Raw genomic sequence first — 27715 nt, 5'->3', positions numbered from 1 at the left:
CTGGCACTACCTATGGTTGACCCTCCGATTGCAAATCTTTCTTCGCCCTCTCTTTTGTCTTCAGACGCGTTGGATGTTCTTAAATCGGAGGACAGGAAAGCTGAGCTGTCCTTTCGTAAGGAGCATCAGTCCCTTGCCTGGACTATTAAGACTGCGACTGCTACGTCGTTCTTTAACAGGGCCACGTTGCTTTGGCTGAGGCAACTTCAGGAGAGGCTGCCGCCAGAAGACACACGTCTTCACCAAGACATAAACAAAATTGTGGCTGCCACCGAGTATTCGGCGGATGCCTCGTTAAACTCGGTGAAGTTCGCTTCGAGGGCCTTAGCCTCTTCTGTGACATCTCGCTGGCTGTTTTGGCTCAGAAATTGGAGAGCTGATGCCAAAGCAAAATGGAAGTTGGCGGCAGCTCCATATAAGGCCCCGAACCTCTTCGGTCCTGCCCTTGACCCTGTTCTGGTCGAGGACAAAGACAAAAGGAAGGTGATGCCGGCGTCTTCGTACTGCAGACCGGAACGGCGCTACGCACCCTATTCTCAGCGTCAGCCCTTTCAGACTTCGTCGGAGTCGGGGGGCCCCTATTCCCAATGTACCTTCTTTCATGGAGCCGACCGTTCCTCAGATAGGCAACGTTTTCAAGACAGGTCCAGGTCCAACAGCTCCAGATGCCCTTCCGAGGATCGGGCTTCCGCCAGGCCCGCCGAGGAAAATGGCTACAGGTTGCAGGACCCCATTGGCGGTCATCTACAACGTTTCAGCCACCAATGGGAGCGGTCAACCAGGGACGCTTGGATTCTTCGGATGGTGTCATCCGGCCTGTCTATCAAGTTTCTGGGACGGCTTCCATCTCGCTACGTCCGCTGCCCGACCCACCTGTCCCCCGACAAGGAGATTCTCTTACGGAGAGAGGTACTCCACCTGCTCCACATCCATGCGATAGAACCAGTTCCACCGGATCAGCATGGCAGGGGGTTCTATTCGACACGTTTTTTGGTTCCAAAACATTTGGGGGGTTGGAGGGCCATTTTAAATTTAAAGCGGCTGAATCTGTCGGTTCTCTACCGCAGATTCAAAATGCATTCCCTGGGATCCATTCTTGCCGGGGTACGACGTGGCAATCGATCGACAGTCAGTCGATCTCAGGGAGGCATACCTGCATGTTCCGGTTCTTCCGGCCCACCGTCAATTCCTACAGTTCCAAATTGGGGAGGACCATTATCAGTACTGTGCGATGGCTCTCTGTCACTTTCAGCCCCTATTGCAAGGCCGCCACGTCCTCGTCCTCACGGACAATATTACAGCCAAGGCCCATATCAACAAGGAGGGGGCACGAGATCGAGGGACCTGATGCTGGAGGCGGAGAAGCTATTGACTTGGGCCGAGAGTCACGTTCTATCCCTGAAGGCTGATCACATCTTGGGCATAGACAACGTCTGAGCCGATTGGCTCAGCAGACAACTGATAGACCAGTCAGAATGGCAACTGGATCCCGACATCTTTCGAGAGGCTACCACCGTCTTCGGCCTGCCCGTTGTGGACTTGTTCGCCAGTCCGATGAATCCCCAACTCCCCAGATTTGTGACACGTTACCCGTCCCCGACGGCGGAGGCTCACAACGCGCTCCGATGCCGCTGGCCCCCCGGCCTTTTGTATGCGTTTCCTCCGATTCCCTTGATCCCTCAGGTGATTCGGAAGTTGTTGGAAGAACGGGCGGAGCTCCTCCTGGTGGCTCCCAATTGGCCTCGTCGACCATGGTATGCCGACCTCATGGCTCTGTCCGTACTTCCTCCATGGGAGATTCTGCCGAAACGTCACTCTCTACGCCAAGGAGCAGTCTTCCACCCAGATCCAGAATGGCTCCGATTGGCCGTATGGCGTTTGAGCGGGTCATCCTCCAGAAGGACCGTCTCCCCGACTCCGTCATAGCTACCATACAGGCATCTCGGAGACCCTCGACATCGCGTATATACGAGTCCTCTTGGCGGGCATTTTGCACTTGGTGTGCCGACCACCTGGTGGACCCTACGTCGGCTCAGATCGTTGACATTCTCTGCTTTTTGCAATCTGGCCTGGACAAGGGTTTGTCACCGTCCACCCTTCGTCGACAGACTGCTGCTTTGTCCACGGTCATTCGGTGCCCGCCTTACTCTTCTCTGTCTCAGCATCCGTTGCTCAAATAATTTTTGCACAGGGCCATGAACCTACGTCCGCCCCCGGTTCACCGGTACCCGACCTGGGACCTTTCCCTTGTTCTTCAGGCGCTTATGCTCCCCCCCTTCGAGCCGCTGGGTTCTATATCCCTCAAGTTCTTGTCCTTTAAGATGGCTTTCCTTTTGGCAATTATCTCTGCCAGGAGGATATCGGAACTTTCAGCCTTGTCAATTAGGAAGGACTTGTGTATTTTCCACGCTAACACTGTTGTTCTTCTACTGGACCTGACTTTTTTGCCGAAAGTGAACTCATATTTCCATCGCGCTCAGGAACTAATCCTCCCGGATTTCTGCCCGTCGCCCAAGCATCAATGTGAAAAGGATTGGCACACCCTTGACGTACGGAGGGCCTTCCGTCGCTACATTCGAAGGACTGAATCCTTCCGGAGAACGGAAGCCCTTTTGGTCTCTTTCCATCCGAGGTCATTGGGCCAAAAAGTATCTTCATCGACCGTGGGCAGATGGATTAAGGCGTGCATATCTACAGCATATGAATATCAGGCTAGGCCGGCTCCGTCTGGGATTTTGCCTCACTCAACTCGTAGTGCGGCGACGTCTGCTGCTTGGGCCACACAGGCGTCCGTTTCGGACATCTGCCGAGCCGCCACTTGGTCCTCCGTGACACCTTTTATAAGACACTACAGGGTGGATTCTTTTGCCTCCACTAGGGCTTCCTTTGGCCGTCGAGTCCTGCAAAGTGTTCTTGTAGCACAGGACTCTGGGGGTCATTATTTTCCCACCCTTATTTTTCTGAGCTTGGGTATATCCCAGCTATGGACTGCAGGAGCAGTGCTCTGGAAAACGAACATTGTCCTACCTGAATGTTCCTTTTCGGAACACTGCGACTGCAGTCCATTCCCTCCCCTGTTTTCTTGGTTTGACTATTGGTGCCTGAACCTGGCCTGGCCTTGTCATTGTTTTTTTGTCTACTGTTACTATTCCTTTGATTACTACTAGGTGGTCGCGCCTTCGTTCAAAGACTGGTGCATTATGGGACTGAGAGGCGTGGCCACAGGACGAAGAGAGACACTAATTTAAATTATCACCCAGTCAAAAAGAAGTGATGATGAAGAAACTCAGCTATGGACTGCAGTCTCAGTACTCCAAAAAGGAACATTCAGGTAGGACAATGTTCGTTTTATGATTAACTGATCATTTACATTTGGAGAACGGCTGTAAGGAGCTCTCCCAAAAGCAAATTAGGTTTTTCTTTTTAAAGTTTTAAAGTATTTTTATATTTTTAACTCACTTTTAATCTATTTTTAATCTATACCGGACTCTTACAAAGCACATATAGTGTGGCTACTGTTTGTTTTAGACATATTTTAACAACACTACAACCTGCATTCCTGGCCTAGGCTACTCCTGTGACTCCTCCTTGCAAGGCCTGAAATTCGGATTACCGGACTTGTTGACAAACCTCACTGGAGGCCCCTAACTTCAGAGGGGATTTTGAGCTGTTTGTTTTTGGAACGAGTACAGTAAGGAACTGGCTGCAGACGCTCCCGGTAGGCCTGCCTTTAATGAAACCTTATCAGCTTTTTAGTCTCCTTCCCCCACATATTTCCCTGTGAAATAATTTAAACAATTTAAACATTTCTGAAAATAGATGATAGCAAAGAAGTAGGAGTAAAAGACAAGCTGTTGTTTGGAAAGGAGATTGGTTTTTACCTCTGTGGTGCCTCGGCTGAGACCATCAATAAGGCCTACCTTAACTACGATTGCCGAGGGAGGATAAATTATTGCGATATTTAATTTCGCTGGGAGATACTGGATCAACTATCTACCAGAATGGGAAAGAAAAGTAAGAGGAAGAGAGCTTGCTCTCTCTCCCCAAAATCTATGACAGAACTTAATTATTCCAAGCCTCTTAAACATCTTAAATTGGATGACTTTATGAAGAGGTGTAATCCAGAACCCCAATCTGAACTTCGAACTTTGTCTCTGTCGACTGTATCATTGGGAGAGGGAGATACAGAAGGGGAGTTTTCTTTCCGGATTTCAGATTCAAACTCGCCTGCTAGAATGGGTGATTTTTCAAGCTCTATCCCCTCTCCTACTTCTAGCTGCTTAAAAGAAGTTCCGACATATTCAGACCTCAGAGAGATGGTCTGTACTCAGAGTATGTTAACTGCGTACACAGTAGATTCAATATATGACTTACTGACATCGATCAAAAGAGACATCGAGAGGATCTTCCAATTCTTAAATGGCCCTCACTCTGCAGCTAAGGAGGGTGAGATTGCACACCGTCCTGACGCGCGGAGAGAGTGGGAGGGTGTAAGACTTCAACCCAAACAACAAAGCATTGCAAGTACTGATGCTAACCCTCATCAAGGAAGAAGGTTGTTAAAGAAACAAATCGCTTTAAGGATAAGGAAAATCCCATGCAATAGAGGACGATGGACTTCAAAGGAAAGGATAACCCTCTCACTTGCACAGCTATTGAAATCTGATCCTTTATTAATAGATCTACTCAGATATGAAAAACTTCCCCAGCATAGCAATTGTGTTCGACTAATACTGCATTTTGACAGCAATACTATACCGAACGCTGTAATGAAAAGAAAAGGATCCCTGCTCAGATTTGAAGTCATTCCTACAAGAGTCTTCTCGAGTGGGCCTATTAAACCGCTTTTACAAGGACTTAACCAAACATCAAAAATGGTACCTAGGAACCACTCTGCTACCTCCAGGGTCTTTCCTCCAGAATCCGGAGAAACTATGGAGGCAGGCCAGATCAGGGAGGTCCCACATATGAAGGCAAGCACCGACAAACCAGAGGATGTTATAATCAGCGAATTTGTCTTCTTGTCTCCAAAGGAGCAAAGGTCGATGTTAATTGAATTTGATTTATTAAGATCTTCGCTAGCAGAAGCCTGTAGTTCAACGAGAAGGCTATCCAAGTCAGAAGAACGGGGAAAGCATGTGCAGACAAGGCCCAAAGTCATTAAGTCCGTCCAGCGGGATAGAAGGGAAGGCAAAAGTCTTTTCAAAGAAACAAAGACCATGAACGTAGCGGCAGAAGTTCACCCTCCCCCAACAGTGCAACTGCCCTCACCTGTCTCATCTTCCTTAAGAACGGAGGAGGCACTTCCGCAACAAACAGAGGCCACTTTTGACTCCTTTGGCACTCCAGAGAAGGCGGTGGTAGTAATTCCGGACCCCTCCACCAGAAGGCGGGAGGAAGAGACACAAGGAGTAGTGCCTCGGGGTGACTGACTAGACAACAAATGGCCAACAACTAGGGTATCTTATATCCCTAGCCTTTCCCTCCTGTCCTGGAATATAGCGGGCTGGAAAGGCATTGCAAACCGGATGGATTTTATAAAATAGATTTCACCACATCATCTCATCCTCCTTCAAGAAACCTGGCTGACTACTAATGATCCACAGATTAGCTTACCGGGTTTTGCCTCATGGCATAAACCGGCAGGCAAAGTCAATTTAAGAGGGAGGGCAATTGGGGACTTAACCACGTTGGTCAAAAGGGATACGGGATGGAAGGGTGAAGAAATTTCTTTAGATCCTCAATTCCAATATATTCTGCCTATTAGATGTACGTTCAGGGGGATGGACTTAATCTTAATTAATGTATATATCGCTCCATTTTCATTCCACCTTCTAGGAAGGGATTTGTGGGATGAATTAGATTCAGTATTAGCTACCTTAAAGGGACGCTTTCCCCAAGCAAAAATTATATTAGCTGGAGATACTAATGCAAGGTCCCTCAATGAAGAGCTATGCTAACCGAGGCCTGGTACCAACTGGTTACTTTTATAATGAATTCACTTGGTCGTCAATGGACAAGAGGACCAATAAATATGCCCAGAGATTAATTTCCCTGCTGTTTATGAATGATATGCAAGTACTTAGTGGCTCGAATGATGGGTATATATATCCCTATACTTTCTCGTCCAACAAAACCTCAACCTCTATCGATTATATCTGCACTTCCTCTAGTTTAGTACACCATTTCTCAGAAGTAAGAGCTATATTAGAGAGGAAAGTGACCACTTTCTCATCACGGCTCTGGTTTCACTTTCCTCAGAAGTTAGGCCTCATTCAAGAGAGGAAATTGACACCTTAGCAAATGCCCGGGTTTATAACTATAAAAGGTTATATTGGCACAGACTTGATGTCAAATCTGTCACCACTTATTTGGGCTCACACAAAGCCAGACACCTAGCAAGGGAAATTTCCCAATCTAAGCCCAGAGACAACACCGCAATGCCAGCTTATACCGAGCTAACTTCTACTCTTAGGAACTTAATGATCCAGAACGATAGAAAAGTAGATGGGATCTCTAGAAAGTGGTTTGATGATGATTGCCATAACTTGAGGTCAAATCTAAGAGACGCAGTTAAGAAAGTTAACCGATCCAGACAGGATGGTGATTATTCAAATATGGTTCAACTCAGGAGAGCATACAAATCCCTGCTGAAAAACAAGAAAAGTAGCTATAACACCAGGATGTGGAAAGAGGTAGAAATGGCAGCGAAATCCCAATTCCCTACGATCTTTTGGCATAAGATAGCCGGTATATTAAAACAACGTGTCCCCATTTATGGACACTGATATACCAGCAGTAAAATGGGAGAAGCACTATCTTGCTTTATTTGATGGTAACAATACAACAAATGTCTTGCAATTGGATATCCTCCAGCAAAAATTAAGGAAATGTCCAGAATGGACACCAGTTACCCCTACCGAAGTTAAGTATATAATTCAATCCTTAAAGGCGGGAAGGCCCCTGGAGAGGACTTGTTGCCTCCTGAACTCTTTAGGTCCAACATTGACTTTTGGGTACCGGTGCTGGTAGCACTGTTTACTTATATCGATAAAGTAGGGATAATCCCTGAAGGGTGGAGGTTAGCTATAGTTTTTCCAATTTTTAAGGAAGGTGACAGAGCTGCCCCATCCAACTACCGACCCATCAGTCTTCTTAATATAATTTCAAAAATGTATACGAAACATCTCCTAAATAAAATAGAGGACTGGTGCTTGGATAAGGAAATTCTGGCAAATGAGCAGGCAGGTTTTAGATCAGGTAGGTCTACCATAGACAATTGTTTTGTCCTTTCCCACTTAATTAATAAATACAAGACCCAGGGGAAAAAGCTGTATACCGCCTTTATTGACCTTTTGACTCTATAGATAGGAACCACTTGTGGAGGAAACTACAAGTTATGGGGATGGACCCCAGACTTATTTTGTTGATCAGGATTCTCTATACTAATACGGCAATTAGAGTCAGATATGCAGCAAATGGGGCCTCAACAAACAGTATACCGACAACTAGAGGGCTGCCTGCTGGGCCCTACTCTTTTTAATCTTTATATAAATGATATCCCAGCGCACCTGGATGATCTTCTGACACACAGCCCCCAAATAGGCTCTAGATTTATTAATGTATTAATGTATGCCGATGACTTAGTGTTGTTTTCTAGAACCCAAATAGAAATGAGGAGACTTCTTGACAAGCTCACACGTTACTGTACTGCAAACCACTTGACTATAAATGTAGCTAAATCAAAAGTTTTAGTCTTTGGCAATAAGAATAAAAAGCACAATTGGCAGATTAATGACACAAAAATTGAGCAAGTTACCCAATATACTTATCTTGGAATTGTTTTTTCCAGTGCAGGAGGTTGGACTCTGCACCATCAATACCTTTCTCAAAAGGTCAGAGCAGGAGCAAGCCTTGTATCCAAATTAAGTAAACGAATCCAACCAACCTCCATTTTACCTCTCCGTAAAATCTTTCAGGCTAAACTTGTTCCGATCATGCTCTATGGTGCTGAAATTTGGGGCCTTACAGAGGCCCCCATATTAGAGAGAACTCAAAATAATCTATTAAGGAGGATGCTTGGGGTAAACAATTCCACTTCAGCTCCAGCCGTCAGCTGAATTGGGACATTTCTCACTGTACACCTATACAATCACTAGGGTGGTAGCCTACTGGCTAAAAATGATCCAGATGGATGCCAGCAGACTCCCTAAAACATGTCTAGAGGAACAGCAGATTTCAAATCCTCAAAGGTATTCCTGGCTAACCCAGCTGTCAGAAATATTGAACCGATATGGCGTAGGGTTCCCGTTGTGTGACACACTGAACCAAGTTAAATAACGGATTAAAGATATACATGGGCAAATGGACATGGCAACCCTTTCAACTAATCATTCCCTTAAACTGCTGATAGCAGTTAAAACAACTTTCACTCTGGAAAAGTATTTACATTTAGAAATGCCATTCGAACTTCTAGATACCAATGTTAGATTCGGCCATTATCGGAAAATCCCGTATGTCAAAAGAATATGCATATGTGGGGTAAACGTCGTGGAGGACACGGCGCATATAATATTCGAATGTAGTCTCTATCAAGAAGTAAGAAAACAATATCTGTCCCCAATTATAAATAAATTTCCCCACTGGAATATAAGCCAAAAATTAGCATTTCTGTTGAGGGCTGACTCTCCTCCCCTGGTAAGAGCGATCACTCGATACCTTAAAAGAATGACGGCAATACGAGCCAGTTATATCAAAAAAAAAATTATCGATTGTAAGGAAGATGAGCTCAGTTAGAGAGGAGCTATCCTATTTGGGTTATCTAGTCTTGGCAACTTAGCTATTGAAATTTGATATTGTAAAATTTTAATGTCATCTATCATATATTTTTAGATTGCTATTTTTGTAACTGTTTTATCTTTTTCCCTTTTTCTTTTCTGTTTTGTTTGAAAAGGCCTTCGGGCTATTCAATAAACTATACTATACTACTACTTTTTAGTTAGAATCCAGATAATTCTGGATAGGTTTTGAAACAGTGAAATGGCAAAGCTGAAGTGGTTGTTGTATTTATTGCCCAAGTTACCTTAAATCCAGTAGTTTTTGTGTAACTGATTGTATTTACAATCAGTTCACTGAGATTTGGGATGCTAAATTGTAATATTGTTGATTCTGATTTAGCATGACATGTGATGAAATCTCCAGGGGATTGTATGCTGTTTCTTCTTTCTAGGAATTGCTTTGCATCTAATATTACATCATTATGTTGCAATGACTATGAGTGAGTTGAGACACAGGTTTAAGCCTGTGGGAAAATTGGTTGATGGAGTATTATATAGATGGAGTGTTATATAAATTATTTTCCATTCCTGAAAGGCAGGCAGAATGCAAATAAAAATGCCAAAATAAACTAGCTAATAAATCTAATAGGTTTAAGATTAGTGAAACAAAAATGAGTTAAACAACTATCAGCTATTTAAATTTTATTTCTGTCTTTTTTCTTTCCTTAATATATGTTATTTTCTTATTCCTTTTTAATTGTAAGCTTCTCACTGTGTAGTCAGGTGACCTTGAAACTGAAATTATAAATAAAATTTGAAAAAGATCCAGAAATGAAAATGACCCAATTCCCTCCTTTTTTATATACGTAAATGGAGGTAAGAGAACAAATTAGTTTTCTCATAAGGCATATTTCACAACTAAATACAAGAGAATTTAAGAGATTGTAATATGAAAACTTTAAATTCTTAAAATAGAGGGAGATCACTGTCTTGCTGATAGTTGGAGAAATAGGGCCTTTCGGGCAGCAATTGTCTGCATTTTAGTAGTGCACAGAAAAAGAACATCTTTCTCTGAAGGTCCAATGGCTTCTGTGCAGCCCAGAGGAAAGATGGACCATTTCATGTTTTCTGCTAGCTAATTCTGCCTGCTAAACTAGGCAGATTTAAAAAAGGGAAGAACAACTATTTTCCAATAAAGTTCCATTTCTGATATTATCTTGTAGTCTTCCCTCCTCTCAAGTTGGCTTAAACAGAAGACTTCTATTCTGCTTTGTCCTTAGTCAGTTGTCCTTAGTCAGTGGGAGCTTCTGCTTCTTTATATTACAATTATTACTTGGGTTTAGGTGAAGGTAAAGGATAAAGCTATTTTTAATGACCTTGTATTGCCTGGGGGAGCAAAGTAGGAGAGGAATTCTCATCATCAGAGATACATAAATTGTATCCAAATTTCATCAGCAACCTCCTCCTCTTCCTTGATAGAAGTTTGAGAGCTTGGCTGGGTATTAATTCATTGAACTGTCAGCAAGGCTGTTCTTTGACAGTTGACAGAGTGCAGGAATGAGGCTTATCCAGCAAGCTTTTATTCCTTCCTTCTAAATCCTCAGTCAGAGAGTCAGTGTCAAGAGCAGAGCTGGAACACTATTCTCAAAGTTAAAATTTTACCTAGCAATCCACTTCTATAGACCTTCCAAATATTTGTGGAGTTGGCTAAAACTTCATTTCCCTACAACTTTATTCTCATTCTTATCAGAGTAGAAAGCAATTACTCACGTTTCCATGTTGGAAACTATCCAGTTTTGTAAACTATAGCATTGTCTGCAACAACTCTAGTGATTTATACTACGGCCACATACATATTTATCCATTTTAATATCTGAATATATCTACTAAGAGAAGGAGAAAATCAAAATTACATGTGATAATGATATTATGAGATATAGTTCAACTTTAAAAGTTGTTAGATTCATTTAGTGCAACTTGATGTTACTTCAGAGCTATTTAGCATCACAAGTAAATCAAAGTGTGTGACTGTTTAACATGGGTGTCAAACTCACGTCGTCAGGGCGGCATCACATGATGTATTGGAACTTTTTTCCCCTTCGCTAAACCGGGTGTGGGCGTGGCCAGCATGTTACGCATCCGGCCCATGGGCTGGGAGTTTGACAGCCCTGGTCTAACATATATTTGTTTGGTTGATATTTTCCTCTGTTAATACGGCATTGATAGGAAATAGCAGCAATTAAAACTCTGCAAAAAAAAAAATCTGGTATGTTGATATATGTAAGCCACAAAATGTTGATTTTGTGCCTTATATATATCATATTTTGTGGCTTACATATATCATAAATTGCAGAAACAAACAAGTTTCTCAGTTTGAAATGTGAAATTCAAAATGTTTTGAATTTTAGAAAAAGTCCTTGCATATATTGACTCAGTATCTTTATTAAGTCAATTGAGGGTTTACGAAATAATAACAATCTGTATCATTATTCCTTAATTGAAAGCTAAAAATATAAACACAGGTGGCTTAATAAAGAAATATGTTTTAATTTTATCCTCTCTTGATCAACATGAAAGGATGTTTTAAGTATTTGTGTGATTATTTTACAAAATAATCAGCTTTAAAAAATTGTACTACACAATCTGCCTTTTGTTAGTTGCCTAGCAAATACAGGTAGTTGTCGATTTACAACAGTTCATTTAGTGACCGTTCAAAGTTACAATGGCACTGAAAAAAGTGACATGACCATTTTTCACAGTTACAACTTTTGTAACATCCCCACGATGATGTGATCAAAATGTAGATGTTTGGCAATTGGTTCATATTTATGACCATTGCTGTGACCCAAGGTCATGTTATCACTTTTTGCAACCTTTTGACAAGCAAAGTCAATGGGGAAGCCAGATTCACTTAACAACCAAGTTACTAACTTATTAACTGCAGTGATTTACTTAACAACTGTGACAAGAAAGGTAAAATGGGGCAGAATTCACTTAACAAATGTATCACTTAACAACAGAAATGTTGGTCTCAATTGTGATCATAAGTCAAGGGCTAGCTGTAATACCATGAAGAATTAGACATAATTAGCTGATGGTACAATCCAAATCCTTGCCATGACTGGTGAAATACTAAAGAAGCTTTGCAATTTGAAATCATGATGTATGTGAAAATACAATCTATATTCTGTATTGGTACTGTTTCATACTTTTAATTGTTACTTTGGCTTTTTTTGTGTTTTCTCAAAACCTACATAGAACCAAATTACTACGTGTTTTTGAATGCTTCTAAAACACCCCTGTTTGCTGAGGATCCCACAGAGCTTGAATGTAGGATCATGGAAGTACAGAACACCGAGACAAATGTTTGTTTCACTGTGTCCTGGTACTATAGGATGCCCACACGAAGTGATGAAGTGGTAGAATATGAACTTCTGGCCACTATGGATGCAGACTGGACACTAGTACTTGGAGAGAAAAGCAAACAACGTGCTCAGAATGGGGAAATTATTTTCTCTAAACCAAAGGTAGACACCTTCCGCTTACGAATCCAATGGACTTCTGAAACAGACAGAGGAGAATATTATTGTGTAATTTCATCATGGAGCAGACAGCGCAACAACAGCTGGATAAAGATCAAGGATGTGGCTTCTATGCCTGTAAGCATTTTATGGTCTACACAAGGTAGGATTTCTCAATTCTGACTTTAAATGTGTGGGTTAAGGTTGGTGCAAATTGATGATGAAAAAAAATAAAGGCTTTTAATAAGTTGTACATCATTTCCCACAGCCATCTTTGAAATGAAGAAAGCAGAATAGCCAAACGTACAAATGACCAGCAGGATGACATTTAATAAGAATAATAAATAGCTACCAGTATAAGGTTAAGATACTTGCAAGCCTTGTTTCTTTAAACATCTTGCCAAGAAGCAGCCTGAAGTATATCTAAGGAGAATGTGTACTCCAGAGGACATAATGGCCTTGAGGTAATTCTTGTGTCCTTAGTGTTACAAAGAATGGGACAAGACAATAAAGCATGTTCTTTTTAGATATCAAAAGGCATGACTCATTCAGCAGACTGAATGCATAGGATGAAGCTTTGTAGCTTTTTAAACATCAACAAAATAGTGATAATCTAAATCCTTGTTGATAACAGCTCAAAAAAAATTATAATGTATTCAGTTGTAATTCTCTGAAATCTCTCAAGCCTCTCAATTGTTTTGCTTCAAAAGACTAATATGGGTATTTGCCTTCAACTTTTAAAACATTAAATTTGATGATTTAAATTGTGAAAAATCTGAAAGTGAAGGTTTAAATTTAAGAACTAGAATAAATTTAATTTTGTTGCACACTCTTGGAAAGACTTAAGAAATAAAATTCCTTTGCCTAGCACCAAAATTATAACTTAGCCCCTGTTATGTGATTGGCCTTATTTCAGCTGATCTGATAAAATGTTAACTGAGTTAACTGAAAAAAGCTGTAATGTTTTCCAGATAGTCTTCGTTACATATATTGTTGAATATACAATTTACAAGCCATTTTTTTCCTTCAGATTAGTTACAGTCTTCTCATAAAAAAAATCAAAAGTATATTTTTATTCATTTTAGTCTCTAATTGCCCTCTGTAATCACCTATGCGAATAACATAAGGGTAAGACTTTAAGAGAGTTGACACTAAATTAAACAATATAATAATCCAATTTAAAGCAGCTCACATTTTAATGCATTTGGATAGTCAGCAACTGAAGATGTGGATATTTCTTTATTCATAATGGGTAGTTCTAATGTATTGATTTGAAAATGTTCTAGAGCTCCCTGATCCACCAGTTCCTTGTTCGTTGCTGCAATTCTTGGCTCCATTTTTGCGGAGATGCTGTCAGTCCACTATTCCTCCCCTCTAAGTTAAAAAGCGGAAAGATTTATTTTATTGTCATCTGTGGTGTAGTTGAAACTTCAGAGAAACTAGTATTGTCTTTTGCAATGTTTTTTGACAACTTAGAACTTAGATTGCTGAATTTTCTCAGTGGAGAGAATTCCTGATTCAATTCACTTTAAAGCATCTGGCTTTTGATCAATTTACAGTAGTATATTTTCCTTAGTATGTTATTTTTCTTAACAGAGAATAAAGCATGATCATTTTTCAGTTCTATAGCTGAGTTGCCATGCAATCAGACAACACACACAAGTATGTTTCACAAGCATGAATTAAGATCATACATAATCCTAGCAATGTACATTTCTTCTTCTATAGATTGAGCATGAGGAACCTTTTTAAACTAGAACCTAGAGCAGTGATTGTGATTCTTTGCTCCTTATTGCTAGTATTTTGATAATCAGTGGTAGTGAGAATCTCTGCCTAATCAATTTGAAAGTACTTCTGGAGATTTGGGGAGTGAAAACAGTGATGGTGTGGAAAGGGACTAATTTCAGAAGTTGAATATTATCCATTTCACATACTACATCCAAGTTTTAGATATACATAAATGAACTTAAGCCATAAATTGATAACAGAAATTGTTTTGAGGGGTTGGATATAACTTTCAAAGCTGCTAGATGTCCCAGTTTGTGTTCTTCTGACAGGAAATAAAAGTAGTAATCTAATAACCAGAAAAGTACAAGAAATGTTATGGTCCTTTCATTGAGCTCTGCATACTTTCCAATCCTCATTGGTGTTTTTCTCTTTTCCATGGCATTGGTTATATGTGTGCTGGAGGAGCTTCATTCATAGGTCCTTATGAGGAACAGATTGCATTTCATAGTTAGAAACAGCCTTATCATATGTTAGTTGGTTTTTAGCAGTGAAAGATGCTAAGGCTCCCTTTGTGGAAGGGAGCTTTTTCTCTCTCTAATAAATCATGAATGTTTAGAATGTAGCATGCTACATGGCTGATTTTAGCTGTTTAACAGTCTACTGTACTTTGATATTTACTAGAATCCACTAATTGGAGTCTTTAAAAAAGATACACAGGAAAATAGATCTAAGTCCAAGAATGTCAATTTCATCTAGTCTCTGTATCTATAATTTCTACTTTCAGGGGTATTTATTAAAAAGTTTTGTTGATAAACTGCAGTCTTCTGAAAATCATCTCTAATTCTCCAAGTGTGTCCAGATATGCTTTCCGTCTGCCTTTGTTTTTAGACCAAGGATGAGCAGAGATAGATCAATAACTAGTGGTAAATTCCTATTTAATGCCTGACTAACAGTGGTTCATAAAAATTGGGGCTTTCATACTGGATTCTGTTGTGTTTCTATGGCAGAAGCAACCATCCACATGTCCCAGTTTGTCATCTCGCTCTTTGAGTAAGAAGTTTTACCTCAACTTTAAAAAGAATAGGTTGTTCCAATTTTGAAATGCAGCCTTTCAGTAAAATATGCCTTTTTATTTTCTCCAATCATATCACTTTGGATTGTGTATCACATCTTAAGAGTAAGCCTGAGGCAAAGGCTACATTATTATTGCTCTTAGAGTGTATTTTGAAAGTAGTTTTTTCCTGAAAAAGTAGAATAAGGATTACAAATAGTGTTTAATAAGAGGTCAGAGCAGTTGATATTTAGAGCGCAATAAAATCTGGAAAGGAAAAGAAAAACCACAGTTTATAACTACATTTCCGGCTTTTAGTAATTATCCATTACCCAAAAATAGAAAATTAGGATAAAGCTGCACATCACAAATTATTTTTGGATGTATATTGTTCTGAAGCAGCAGCTGAGTGGTATATTTCCTGTTACATAGTAATTCAAAACATGTGCTTAAAGTACTGCAGTGTATTCATATATCCAAGTGCACATAACAATTAATCCACTGTAAAACAAAATATTTATAGACCCTTGCACATTTAAATTCTCTCCCCCCCCCGTCCTCTCCTGGTATGTGCCTTAAAAATTCTCCAACAGAAAAATTACAGTACGGAGGATCCTTGCTTTTCATAGAAAATCATCATCTTTCAGTTATTTTTTGCCATTGGCATCAACCTGGTGGCAGAAGTCCAGTGGCATGAAAAGAGGTGGTGAGGAGAAGGCATACTGCACAAAAGGATCTGAGATTTCCCTCAATTAGCCTATCTCAACTTGTTATTAAAGGGGATTTTAATGATCTTTTTAAATCTATTTGGGTATTTTTAACATTGATTTTGCTTGTTTTTATTGTTGTGAGCCGCCCTGAGTCCTTTCGGAGATAGGGCGGCATACAAGTTCAAATAATAAATAAATAAATAAAATAAATATTAACTGGAGAATTCTTGGGAAAACCCAATATCATAACCAGATATACACTATTGAGTTTTCTTGAGCAAGTGGACTAAGAGAAGTTTCCCTACAACCCACGATAGAAAACTCTTGTCTAGTCTGTCTTGTATGATTCAAGATCTGGTGGACAAAGCAGGGATAGGTTCCAGTATAGGCTCAAGCCAGCTGTATGTTGCTTCCTTTGAGGCTTTAACATGCAAATACAGTACTGTTGTTTTGTAGTGCAATTTCAAGGAACTGTTTCTTTGCAGCTTTGTACAAAGAAAGTGCTTTTGTTTGAAGATTAGGAATGCTCACCTACTCTCTTCTTTATGAAAATTTCCAGGTACTAAGAAATATCCCAGATTAATCAAAGCAGTAGAAAACCCATGACTAGTACAGGTACTCCTTGATTTAGTACTACAGTTGAATCCAGAATATAAATTGTAAGTGTGAATGGATTGTAAAGAACCTAAATCACAATCACATGACTGCGAGATACTGCAACAGCTGTAACTTTGGGCACTGGTCAATAAGTTCCTTTGTTCACCGTTGTTGTAATTTTAATGGTCATTGAATGAATGGTTGTTAAATGAGGACTATGTGTACTGCTCTTTTACTGCATTATATTCTTTCCAATTAACAAAAGTACTATTTAACACAGTGATATACATTGTTTTTTCAATTGATAAAAGATACTAAAATAATTAAATTTGAATACCCTGAATCTCCCTGAATATTTCAGGATTTGAAGGAATTTCTTTGAATTGCAGGAGTGGAACTAATAATCTGAAGTATGCCACCCCTATTATAAATATTTTTTTGCCACAGAGCCCAAGTTTGATTCATTGTCTAAATATCTACCTGACAAGCATTGCCATCTTCTCTTGTCTGCTGTTGATATTCATGTATACTGGTGTATGGTAGTTTTATTTCTGAAGCCTGAAGTGTCAAATGCTGGATGGTTTCTGTATATAATTTAAATTGTTAAATTTGAGGTACTTGCTAGAATACTTCATTTAGAAATCACTGTGCACTTATCATATACAGTGGGGCAAAAAAGTATTTAGTCAGCCACTAATTGTGCAAGTTCTCCCACTTAAAAAGATGAGAGAGGCCTGTAATTGACATCATAGGTAGACCTCAACTATGAGAGACAAAATGAGAAAACAAATCCAGACAATCATATTGTCTGATTTGGAAAGAATTTATTTGCAAATTATGGTGGAAAATAAGTATTTGGTCAATATCAAAAGTTCATCTCAATACTTTGTTATATATCCTTTGTTGGCAATGACAGAGGTCAAATGTTTTCTGTAAGTCTTCACAAGGTTGGCACACACTGTTGCTGGTATGTTGGCCCATTCCTCCATGCAGATCTCTAGAGCAGTGATGTTTTGGGGCTGTCGCCGGGCAACACGGACTTTCAACTCCCTCCAAAGGTTTTCTATGGGGTTGAGATCTGAAGACTGGGTAGGCCACTCCAGGACCTTGAAATGCTTCTGAAGCCACTTCTTCGTTGCCCGGGCAGTGAGTTTGGGATCATTGTCATGCTGAAAGACCCAGTCACGTTTCATCTTCAATGCCCTTGCTGATGGAAGGAGGTTTGCACTCAAAATCTCACGATATATGGCCCCATTCATTCTTTCCTGTACACGGATCAGTCATCCTGGTCCCTTTGCAGAGAAACAGCCCCAAAGCATGATGTTGCCACCCCCATGCTTCACAGTAGGTATGGTGTTCTTTGGATGCAACTCATCATTCTCTCTCCTCCAAACACAACAAGTTGTGTTTCTACCAAACAGTTCTACTGTGGTTTCATCTGACCATATGACATTCTCCCAATCCTTTTCTGGATCATCCAAATGCTCTCTAGCAAACTTCAGACAGGCCCGGACATGTACTGGCTTAAGCAGGGGGACACGTCTGGTACTGCAGGATCTGAGTCCCTGGCGGCATAGTGTGTTACTGATGGTAGCCTTTGTTACGTTGGTCCCAGCTCTCTGCAGATCATTCACTAGGTCCCCCCGTGTGGTTCTGGGATTTTTGCTCACCGTTCTTGTGATCATTTTGACCCCACGGGGTGAGATCTTGCGTGGAGCCCCAGATTGAGGGAGATTATCAGTGGTCTTGTATGTCTTCCATTTTCTTTTCTTTCTTTTTTTAATTTTAAAAAACAAACTTTATTGAATTTAAAAATTTAAAAATACAAAATTATGCAAATTTTTCTCAATCATAAAATTGCATATACAATACACAACCCCACCAACAAACTAAATATATGTACCTGTGTGTACATATATACATACATATATAAACAGTTATTTATTTCTTATTCTATCTACCTTGCAGTGCATATTTGTTATATTTGATTTTTCCTAAATTTAGTCTTTACCCTTTTTTCTTTTGATTTATCCACTTATACCATCTATTCCATACTTCAAAATATTTTGAGTCTTCCTTGTCTTTTAATTTTAAGGTTAATTTATCCATTTCTGCACATGCATAATTTTTTTGAATTATCTCCAATCTGTTTTCCATAATTGTGCCAGTACCAATCTTGCCGCCGTAATTATGTGTAATGTTAAGTATTTTATGTCCTGTCTAATGTTCCTTTTGATCATGCCTAATAAAAAGATTTCTGGTTCTAATTCAATTTCTTGATCTGTTATTTCTACTATCCATGTTTTTATTTTCCTCCAATATTTCTTGATTTCTGGGCAAAGCCACCATGAATGAAAGAAAGTACCCTGAGCTTGCTTACATTTCCAACAAGCTAGATACCATCTGTACCACATTTTATAATGATTCTCCTTATATGCTACTGATTTTGTCATACTGTAATTGTTTTCCCATGCCTTTCCCATTCTTCTAGCTGTATACTGTGCCCAATGTTCCTTGCCCAAGCTATCATCTGTCCTTTAACCAATTCTTCTGTCAAATCAAATTCTAGTAGGTATTTGTAAATTTTTGAAATTGATTTTTCTTCTTTGGATTCTAATAATTTAAACCGATAATAATCGGTTTGGTTTTGGGTCTATTCCTCCCTCCTCTTGATCTTTCCTATATCTTGTTTTAATTTGTGAGTAGGGCCACCAGTCTATTAATATTCCTTGTTCTTTTAATTCCTCTTGTTTTCAATATTCCTTGTGAATCTAGTATCTCTCTATATCTTAACAATTTTTGTTTGGATAGTGTGTTGGGGTATGTTATTGCTTCTATTGTTGATAGCCAACCGGGTACTTTCATATAATGTTTACTTTTGGTTTCTTGCCATGTACTAATTAATGATTTTCTACTTACATGATTATTGAAATATTTATATATTTTATTTATAGGGCTCCATAGAAAGGCATGCCATCCCTTCATTAAATCGTGGCATAATAATAATAATAATAATAATAATAATAATAATAATAATAATAATAATAATAATAATAATAATAATAATAATAGTAATAGTAGTAGTAGTAGTAGTAGTAGTAGTAGTAGTAGTAATAATCTTTGATTTCCCAATGTTACCCATTCTTTAATCCATGTTAAGCTTGAAGCTTTTAGTCTTCCCAGCCTGGTGCAGGTCTACAATTTTGTTTCTGGTGTCCTTCGACAGCTCTTTGGTCTTCACCATAGTGGAGTTGGAGTGTGACTGTTTGAGGTTGTGGACAGGTGTCTTTTATACTGATAACAAGTTCAAACAGGTGCCATTAATGCAGGTAATGAGTGGAGGATAGAGGAGCCTCATAAAGAAGAAGTTACAGGCTGTGAGAGCAGAAATCTTGCTTGTTTGTAGGTGACCAAATACTTATTTTCCACCATAATTTGCAAATAAATTCTTTCCAAATCAGACAATGTGATTGTCTGGATTTGTTTTCTCATTTTGTCTCTCATAATTGAAGTCTACCTATGATGTCAATTACAGGCCTCTCTCATCTTTTTAAGTGGGAGAACTTGCACAATTGGTGGCTGACTAAATACTTTTTTGCCCCACTATAGATGATAATACAAAACCTCAAAGGAAGAGACTGTTGAGTTTTTTCATCTCTCAGAACATGTAATACTTCTTTATATCCAGGAGCTAAATATTTGAAGAAAAGACTTCAGCACCTGGGTGGTATTGCTAGAAAAGGACAACATGTTGTACCCATAAGTTCTACAATGTGAGAAAGGTGCAGAGTGCCCAAACGGGGGTAATGAAATTAACTCTTAAATTTGAAGTTATGTAATAGTACTTATTGGTTTTAGAGTTCTCCTTTGCTTAACATTGTCTTTTATAAATTTGCATGTTTCAGTAGCAATTCCTCAATATGTCATGTTGTAAAGTGATTACAGGCAATCTAATCTGAACCAGTTACATTATCTGTGCTTTCAGAGAATACATTGAGAATCCTGGAGAAACTGAGAGAGTGGGTCTTAATGTTTAAAAAGACTTAAAGGCAGCTAGTTAAAATGCAAATCTTGACTAAACTATTCCCATTTAATCTGAAGATTTGCATCTTGAATGAACTAATTCTGACACTTATCTGATTTTATGCTTCAGTGCAGGCTTTTAAACACATTAGCAATGGTAGTTGAATTTTTGAGACATTGCATGGGGATATCTGCCTGGTTGTATTCAGAATGACTGTAAAATGATCACCAAAATCACAATCTGCAAGCTTTTGAGTTCCTCAGAATTTTTTATGAGGAAAAATTGGGGACAAGAAAGAAACCAAAAAAATAACATAAAAATAAAAATCTAAGGACTTAAGTTATGTAGAACTTTATATGTAAGGTCACTAGCATCTAGACCTGCTCCCAGAAAATTACCGTTTCCCCCAAAATAAGACATCCCCTGATAACAATCAGGCTTTTGAGTGCATGGCAATAAGGCCAAGTGCTTATTTCAGGGTTCAAAAAAATATAAGAAATATAAGGATCTTATTTTCGGGAAAACACGGTACTAAAACCCATGCATTTACCAGAATTCTGCAACTTTTTTATTTATTTTTTTCCATATTTTTTTTATTATTAACATATTAAAAAAAAAGAAATTAACATACATAACATACATGATTCATAATATATAATATATAACAATATACAGAATACAAACAATCAACGAGTGCTCCCCCACCCCTCGGGATCATTCCTGCTTCCAGAATCTTAAAGCTTCTTCTGGTGATGGTATCCCTCTTCCTCTAGAAAACACATATATTAGGAACTGTTTCCAGATTCCATTGAAATCGTTTACCTTCATTATGCCCCTCCTTATTTTAATATTGCAAGTCAATTTATCATTTATGGCAATATCCCATACTTCCTTATACCATTCTTCCAAATTATAAACACCTTGTATCTTCCAGTTCCTAGAAATCATTAGCCTTGCTGCTGCGGTCAACAAATTTATTATCAATTCTTTAGTCTCTTTTTTACATTTTATATCTTCCAATAGTGAGAGTAATGCTATCTTTGGTGCATCTTCTACCTTTATTCCTACAATTTCTTCTATCTCTTTAAACACCATCTTCCACAATTTTTGCACAAATTTACAATCCCATCACATACGTAAATACGTTCCTTTTTCCCCACAACCTCTCCAACAGTTATCTGAATAGTGCTGATTCATATTGCTTAATCTAACCGGAGTTAAGTACTACCTCCATACCATTTTGTAGTAATTCTCTTTTATTCTTATTGACATATTTCTCAACACTCTTTGTTTCCAAATTCTGTCCCAACTCTGTTGCCCTATTTGTATCTTCAAATCAGTTTCCCATACCATCTTTCCTAAATTTCCCCTCTCCTCTTCCTCCAACAATATTTTATAGATTCCGCTCATTAAGCCTTTTATCCCTTTATTTTCTTCCTTTATAGTTTGATTTTTTTCAATTAATTCCTCAAATCTCGTTAACTCCCTACACTCTCCATTTTCTCTTATCCAATTTTTAGTCCATTGTTCCACTTGGCTATAATTTAACCAAGACAACCGTTTTCCTCCTAGAACCTCTTCCAATTGTGTCCTTATTCCTCCTAACCATTCCCTTAATTTCATTTTATTTTTCTCTTTTAAAATTTCATTCACTTTATTCTTCAAATTCCCTGGGAACTTTTCCAAAATTATTACTGGTGATAATGGAGAGTTCTTCAGAAGCAACCTCCCTTTATATTTACTCCAAATTTCGCAATGAAACTTCAGGAGAGGATTGCTTATGCTCTCAGCCCATTTCTTTCCACCTTCCATAAAAATATATATTTTCCAACTTCCATTCTAATTTGGTTTTAATTTTAGATTTATCTTACTCTGGTTTTTCTTCGGATCATATAAATCTTTCGCCTTTTACAGAATTCTGCAACTTGATGTAAAACATGTTACAGAAATCTAAATGAGAAGTGAAAATATCATCACTGGATATCAGTAAGCTTCTTGTTCAAAAAAAAGGCTGCTCTGGTAACCCATTAGGCTATGCAAAAGCTTTTGGCCATAAATTCAGCCTGTTCTTCCATTAAGTCCATTAAAAGCTTCATATTGTTTTCATACTGTTTACGGAGAGCACAATCCTATTTAGGGTTAAGAGGACTTAATCTGAAATCCAGGGGCTTCTCAATCATATGTTCTATCTTGCTAGAACCTAGCCTAAACTTGTGTCACTCCATCCATACCCTAACAGAACTTTGATCACATGTCCTGCTCAGCCCAAAATGGCACTGTAAACTGGTAATCCACAGTTAAAAGACGAATTCTCTTTCTGAATTCACTTGGTTTCATGTAGATATTGAACAGTGAGCAAGAGAAAAAGCTGAGTTCTCTAACGTTGTACAACAGATTACCCAAGGCTTAACCTCTATTACTGATCTGGTACTGCCAGTCAGGAAAGAGAACTGTTTCCATTTTCTTCCTGTCTTAACAGATGGTCCAGAAGAGTGCCATCATCTAAGATAGTGAGGTCTGCTAAGAAGAAGAGACTGGGCAAATCTTGGAGTAAACTTGGAGCTGTATTAAAACTGAGGAATGTGAAGTTACCACATTGACAGGAGTTGTTCCTCTGTCCTGGTCCTATTAGATCTCTCAGCGGCTTTTGATAACGTCAACCATGGTATCATGCTGCGCCAGTTGGAGGGGTTAGGAGTAGGGGGCACCATATTGCGATGGATCTCGTCCTTCCTCTCTGACTTCACACAGTCTGTGTTGGCAGGGGGGCAGAGGTCGACCTCGAGGTGTCTTGTTTGTGGGGTGCCGCAAGGGTCGGTCCTCTCGCCCCTCCTGTTCAACATTTATGTGAAGCCGCTGGGTGAGATCATCCGTGGTTTTGGGGTGAAGTTCCATCAGTACGCTGATGATACTCAGCTGTACATCTCTACCCCAGACCACCCCAATGAGGCCCTTGACGTGATGTCCCGGTGCCTGGAGGCCATGCGGATCTGGATGGAGAGAAACAGGCTCAGACTCAACCCCTCCAAGACAAAGTGGCTGTGGTTTCCGGCGTCCCGTTATAGCCAGCTGGTTCTATCGCTGACTATTGGGGGTGAGATCTTGGCCCCTCAGAGAGGGCTTGCAACTTGGGTGTCCTCCTGGATGCGTGGCTGTCTCTAGAAGATCATGTGATGGCTGTGGCCAGGGAGGCTTTTTATCAGGTTCGCCTGATTCACCAGTTGAGTCCCTTTCTGGATTGGGACGCCTTGCGCACGGTCACTCATGCCCTCATCACTTCCCGTCTGGACTATTGTATTGCTCTCTACATTGGACTCCCCTTGAAGACCCACCCGGAGGCTCCAACTGGTCCAGAATGCGGCCGCACGGGTAATTATGGGAGCGACACGGCGCTCCCATGTAACACCACTCCTGTGCGAGCTGCACTGGCTCCCGGTGGTCTTCCGGGTGCAATTCAAGGTGTTGGTTACCATCTTTAGAGCGCTCCATGGCTTAGGACCTGGGTACTTACGAGATCGCCTTCTGCTCCCGATAGCCTCCCACCGGCCAGTGCGCTCCCACAGAGAGGGACTCCTCAGGGTATCGTCAGTCAAACAATGTCAACTGGCAACACCCAGGGGGAGAGCCTTCTCTGTGGGGGCACTTGCCTTCTGGAATGAATTGCCCCCGGAGATACGGATGATTCCTGACCTCTGCACTTTTCGCCGTGCCCTCAAGACGTTATTGTTCCAACAAGCTAAGCTGGCCTAAACATTAATTTTAATGGGGTTGTTTTTGTTTTAATGATGTCGAGGCAAAATTATTTAATATGTTTTTAAATTGTTTTTTTAAATTTTATATATGTGCTTGTTTTATCTTTGGCTGTGCACCGCCCTGAGTCCTCCGGGATAAGGGCGGTATAAAAATTAGATTAAATAAATAAATAAAATAAATAAATACCAAAAAGCTAAAAGAAACACACAAACACACACTAAGTGTTCAGATGAAATGACAATTATAGGGTTTGGAAAGAATGAACTTTTTTTCTGATTTTTATATGGATGTGATAATTGTGTTATGTTTTATTCTAGTTTGACATCTAAGTGAATAGATATATAAAAATACATACATACATACATACATACACACACACACACATACATACATACATACATACCAGGGGTTGGTTCTATTTTTTTTTTATTACCGGTTCTGTGGGCGTGGCTTATTTTGTGGGCGTGGCTTGATGGTCATGTGACAATTCTTTAGGATTTAGCAGAGGTACTGATCTACCAGGCTTTTAACTGCTTGCAGAGCTGTACTGGTCTAATCATTTGTTTTTGGAGACACTGGTCTACCCATTTAGTTTTGCAGTCTACTCATTTATTTTTGCAGGCACTGGTCTACTCATTTATTTTTGTAGGTACCAGTCTACTCATTTGTTTTCTTTTAACACTGATCAGCTGTAGGGCGGCCCTTTGAAGCCCGGCGGCAAGAGTTTAAACAGTTTTTTTCCCTCTAGCCGATCAGCTGGGACTCAGGAGGCAGCAATAGATTGGGGGTGGGGCCAAATAAAAGGTAAGAATAATGCGGGGCGGGGGCGCGGAGGGGGCAGAACCAGTTCAGTGATGTCATATCGTCACCGCTACCGGCTCAGCGGAACCGGGAGGAACCCACCACTCATACATACATACATACATATATACATACATACATACATACTACAGTTATTAACATTTTTTTCAGGATAGGGTAGGATAAAGAATAGTAGAGCTATTTAAGTTAAAGCTGATTAAATACTTTACATAAATAATAAATAATAAGCAATGATTAAAGGGGAAAAAGTGTAATCAGTAGCAAGTTAGATGGATTCAATTATAGTATTGATGGGTAGACAGCTGGAAGACCTGAAAAACTAAGTTAGTACAGATTATCCTTGAGAAAATCTATGTCAGCATCAACTTGATGGATAATGACCATTGGCAGAAGCAAAGGTTCTTAAGACACTGACTTGTCTTGTAGGTGAGAAAGTTTTATGACTTTAGGACTGGAAGCATTTTTTGGCCAAATTTAGTTTAGTCAAATTTACGAATACCCTCATGTGTTAGAATAAAACGACATGAAAAATATTTGCACATATTTGCATGTCCTGTGAGTAGCTCTATAATCTAATCAATTGAGAATTTTGGCTCTGACCTCCTTTAAGGAACTTCAAAGCATTATTCAAATTCTTATCAGTCTTGCAAGCTTTAAGCTCTGCTGTGTTTTCAGAATAATGAATGAGTCAAGATGTCAAGATGATATGAACAATGAGACACGGCTATAAGCTTCTTTGCGGTGTGTGATCTGGTAGTTTTCTTTTTTTTTTTTTAGGAAACATTGAATTTTTATTTAAACGTGTTATTTTTATTAGCCAACTTGAGCTTCCATGAAGAAAAAGTCTCGTAAGACCTCAAGTTAATAAAAATAAAGTAATTTTTTTTAAAAGGAGAAGAATATTTCAAGCTCTATTTAATCTTAATAAACAGAATTGTTTTTTGCATTTTGTTTTATTTTGAAGCTTTAAGGTTGTTAAACATGATTTTTCATATATGAAAAATACAACCTGTCCTGGTTTGGATGAATGAAATTAAAAATTAGATTAAATTAAAATGTTTCAGATCTTTCCTACCTGAAGGGAAATGAACGTTGTATATTGCATTCCATCAGAAGCACTCCGTATGCAAAGTAGTTTGCCACAGGACTCCTGCACTTAGATTACTTCTTTGGATAACTGCAATGAGCTAGACATGATGTTGCCTGGAACAATGCAGGCAATTTGGAAACTTTTAATTGTTTCAAAATATGGTAATCCATGAAGGATTACCATCAGTGAAGGAGAGTTTCATATAGCATGTGATCTGTGCTTGCTACACTGATTACCAGTAAATTTCCAGTTGTAGTCAAAGGGCTGGGTTTTTTAATCTGTACAGCTCTATATAGTTTAGCACCAGTGTGCTCAAAAGACAGTCTTTCTCAATTTATCCAAGTGCTGCCATCTTTTTTTAATTATTTTCCAGGTATATGAAATGAAGCAGGTGGGGCTTCAGACTTTTATGCTATATTAGATTCCATTTGGTAATTAGGTTGGTTAATTTTTGTTTTATCTTGATCTTAGGTTATTACAATGTTTTACTTCATAGCTATTGCCTCTTCTTATTTTTCTCTTAACTAAATCAGCTAAGGGATAAAAGTTTTTATGTAGCTGAAAAGTGAGAATAATGGGCACTGCTGTTAAAGGGGAAAGAAAGACTAATGGTTGAATACTTGTAATGTTCAAGACTCACTCGCTTCCTGGCTTATAAAAAAAGTTCTCTCACTCCCTCCCTCTCTCTCTCCCTCTCTCTCTTTCTCCCTCCCTCCCACTATCTACACACACACACACACACACACACACACACACACACACATACACACACTGTGTTTCCCTGAAAATAAGACCCTGTCTTATATTTTTTTGGCCACCAAAAAGGCACCAGGTCTTATTTTAGGAGGGGATGTTATCCACTGATTCACCTCACTTGTGTGCATTGCCCCCATTCTCCTTTTAACTGTCAGAGACCTTCAGGAACTTCTTCGGCCTCTGATAGTTGTAGCCAGGCCTCACACACCTTGGCTGATTTCTTTTGCTGCAGCTGGCAAGGCTTTTCTGAAGGCCTCTGCAGCCAATAACAGAGCCCCAGATCGATCCCACCCATCTCCACCCTAGCTTAATTTTTACCCATGTACCCTGGAGTGGGTGGGTTCTTAATTAGGGCTTATTTTGGAGGTAGGGTTTATATTGGGCGCATGTGTAAAAAATACATATATGTATGTGTGTGTGTGTGTTTTTCTACCGAGACACCTGGTCTACCCCAGCATGTGGGAGGGAGCAAACTGCATCCCTTTCACCTTTTACCTTTCAGCTCCAATCCAGGAGCTCTCAAGCAGTCGCATTCACGACAAACCATTTTATACCAAATTTATATTTCGCTGATAAAGAAATAAAGGGAGACTAATATGGATCTATTTCAAGCTATTTAGCTCTCATCAGCTAGCCATACCCTTACTTGGATTCGAACTTGGGCTGCCTGCATGATAGGCAATTGTATTTATTTCTTTATCAGCTAAATATAAATTTGGTATAGTATATATGCTGTGTGTGTGTATACACACTATGAGAATATTTAGCTGTCTCGGCAAGTTTTATCTCCACCAACCATTTCTCTAATGTGTGGAGTGCCAAAACTTTGCATCTTTGTGTATGCAATACTTTCACTACAGTTATATCAAAACAAGTTCCAGCTGTT

At 39.4% G+C, this 27715-nt stretch overlaps 1 protein-coding gene across 1 annotated transcript in view; it reads left to right on the top strand.

The window, feature by feature from the left end:
• The window catches only part of PTGFRN (prostaglandin F2 receptor inhibitor), a 93230-nt gene that overhangs the window by 32800 nt on the left and 32715 nt on the right, over window positions 1-27715 (top strand). The window contains exon 7 of the mRNA XM_070943640.1: window positions 12036-12461. Coding sequence (XP_070799741.1) covers window positions 12036-12461 — 426 coding nt within the window. The remainder of the gene's footprint in view (window positions 1-12035; window positions 12462-27715) is intronic.

The sequence above is a fragment of the Pituophis catenifer genome, unplaced genomic scaffold (assembly GCF_029215685.1).
Source record: "Pituophis catenifer annectens isolate HBS135680 unplaced genomic scaffold, rPitCat1.0.hap2 SCAF_4, whole genome shotgun sequence".
NCBI lineage: Eukaryota > Metazoa > Chordata > Lepidosauria > Squamata > Colubridae > Pituophis > Pituophis catenifer.
This window is presented reverse-complemented; position numbering and strand designations above follow the sequence as displayed.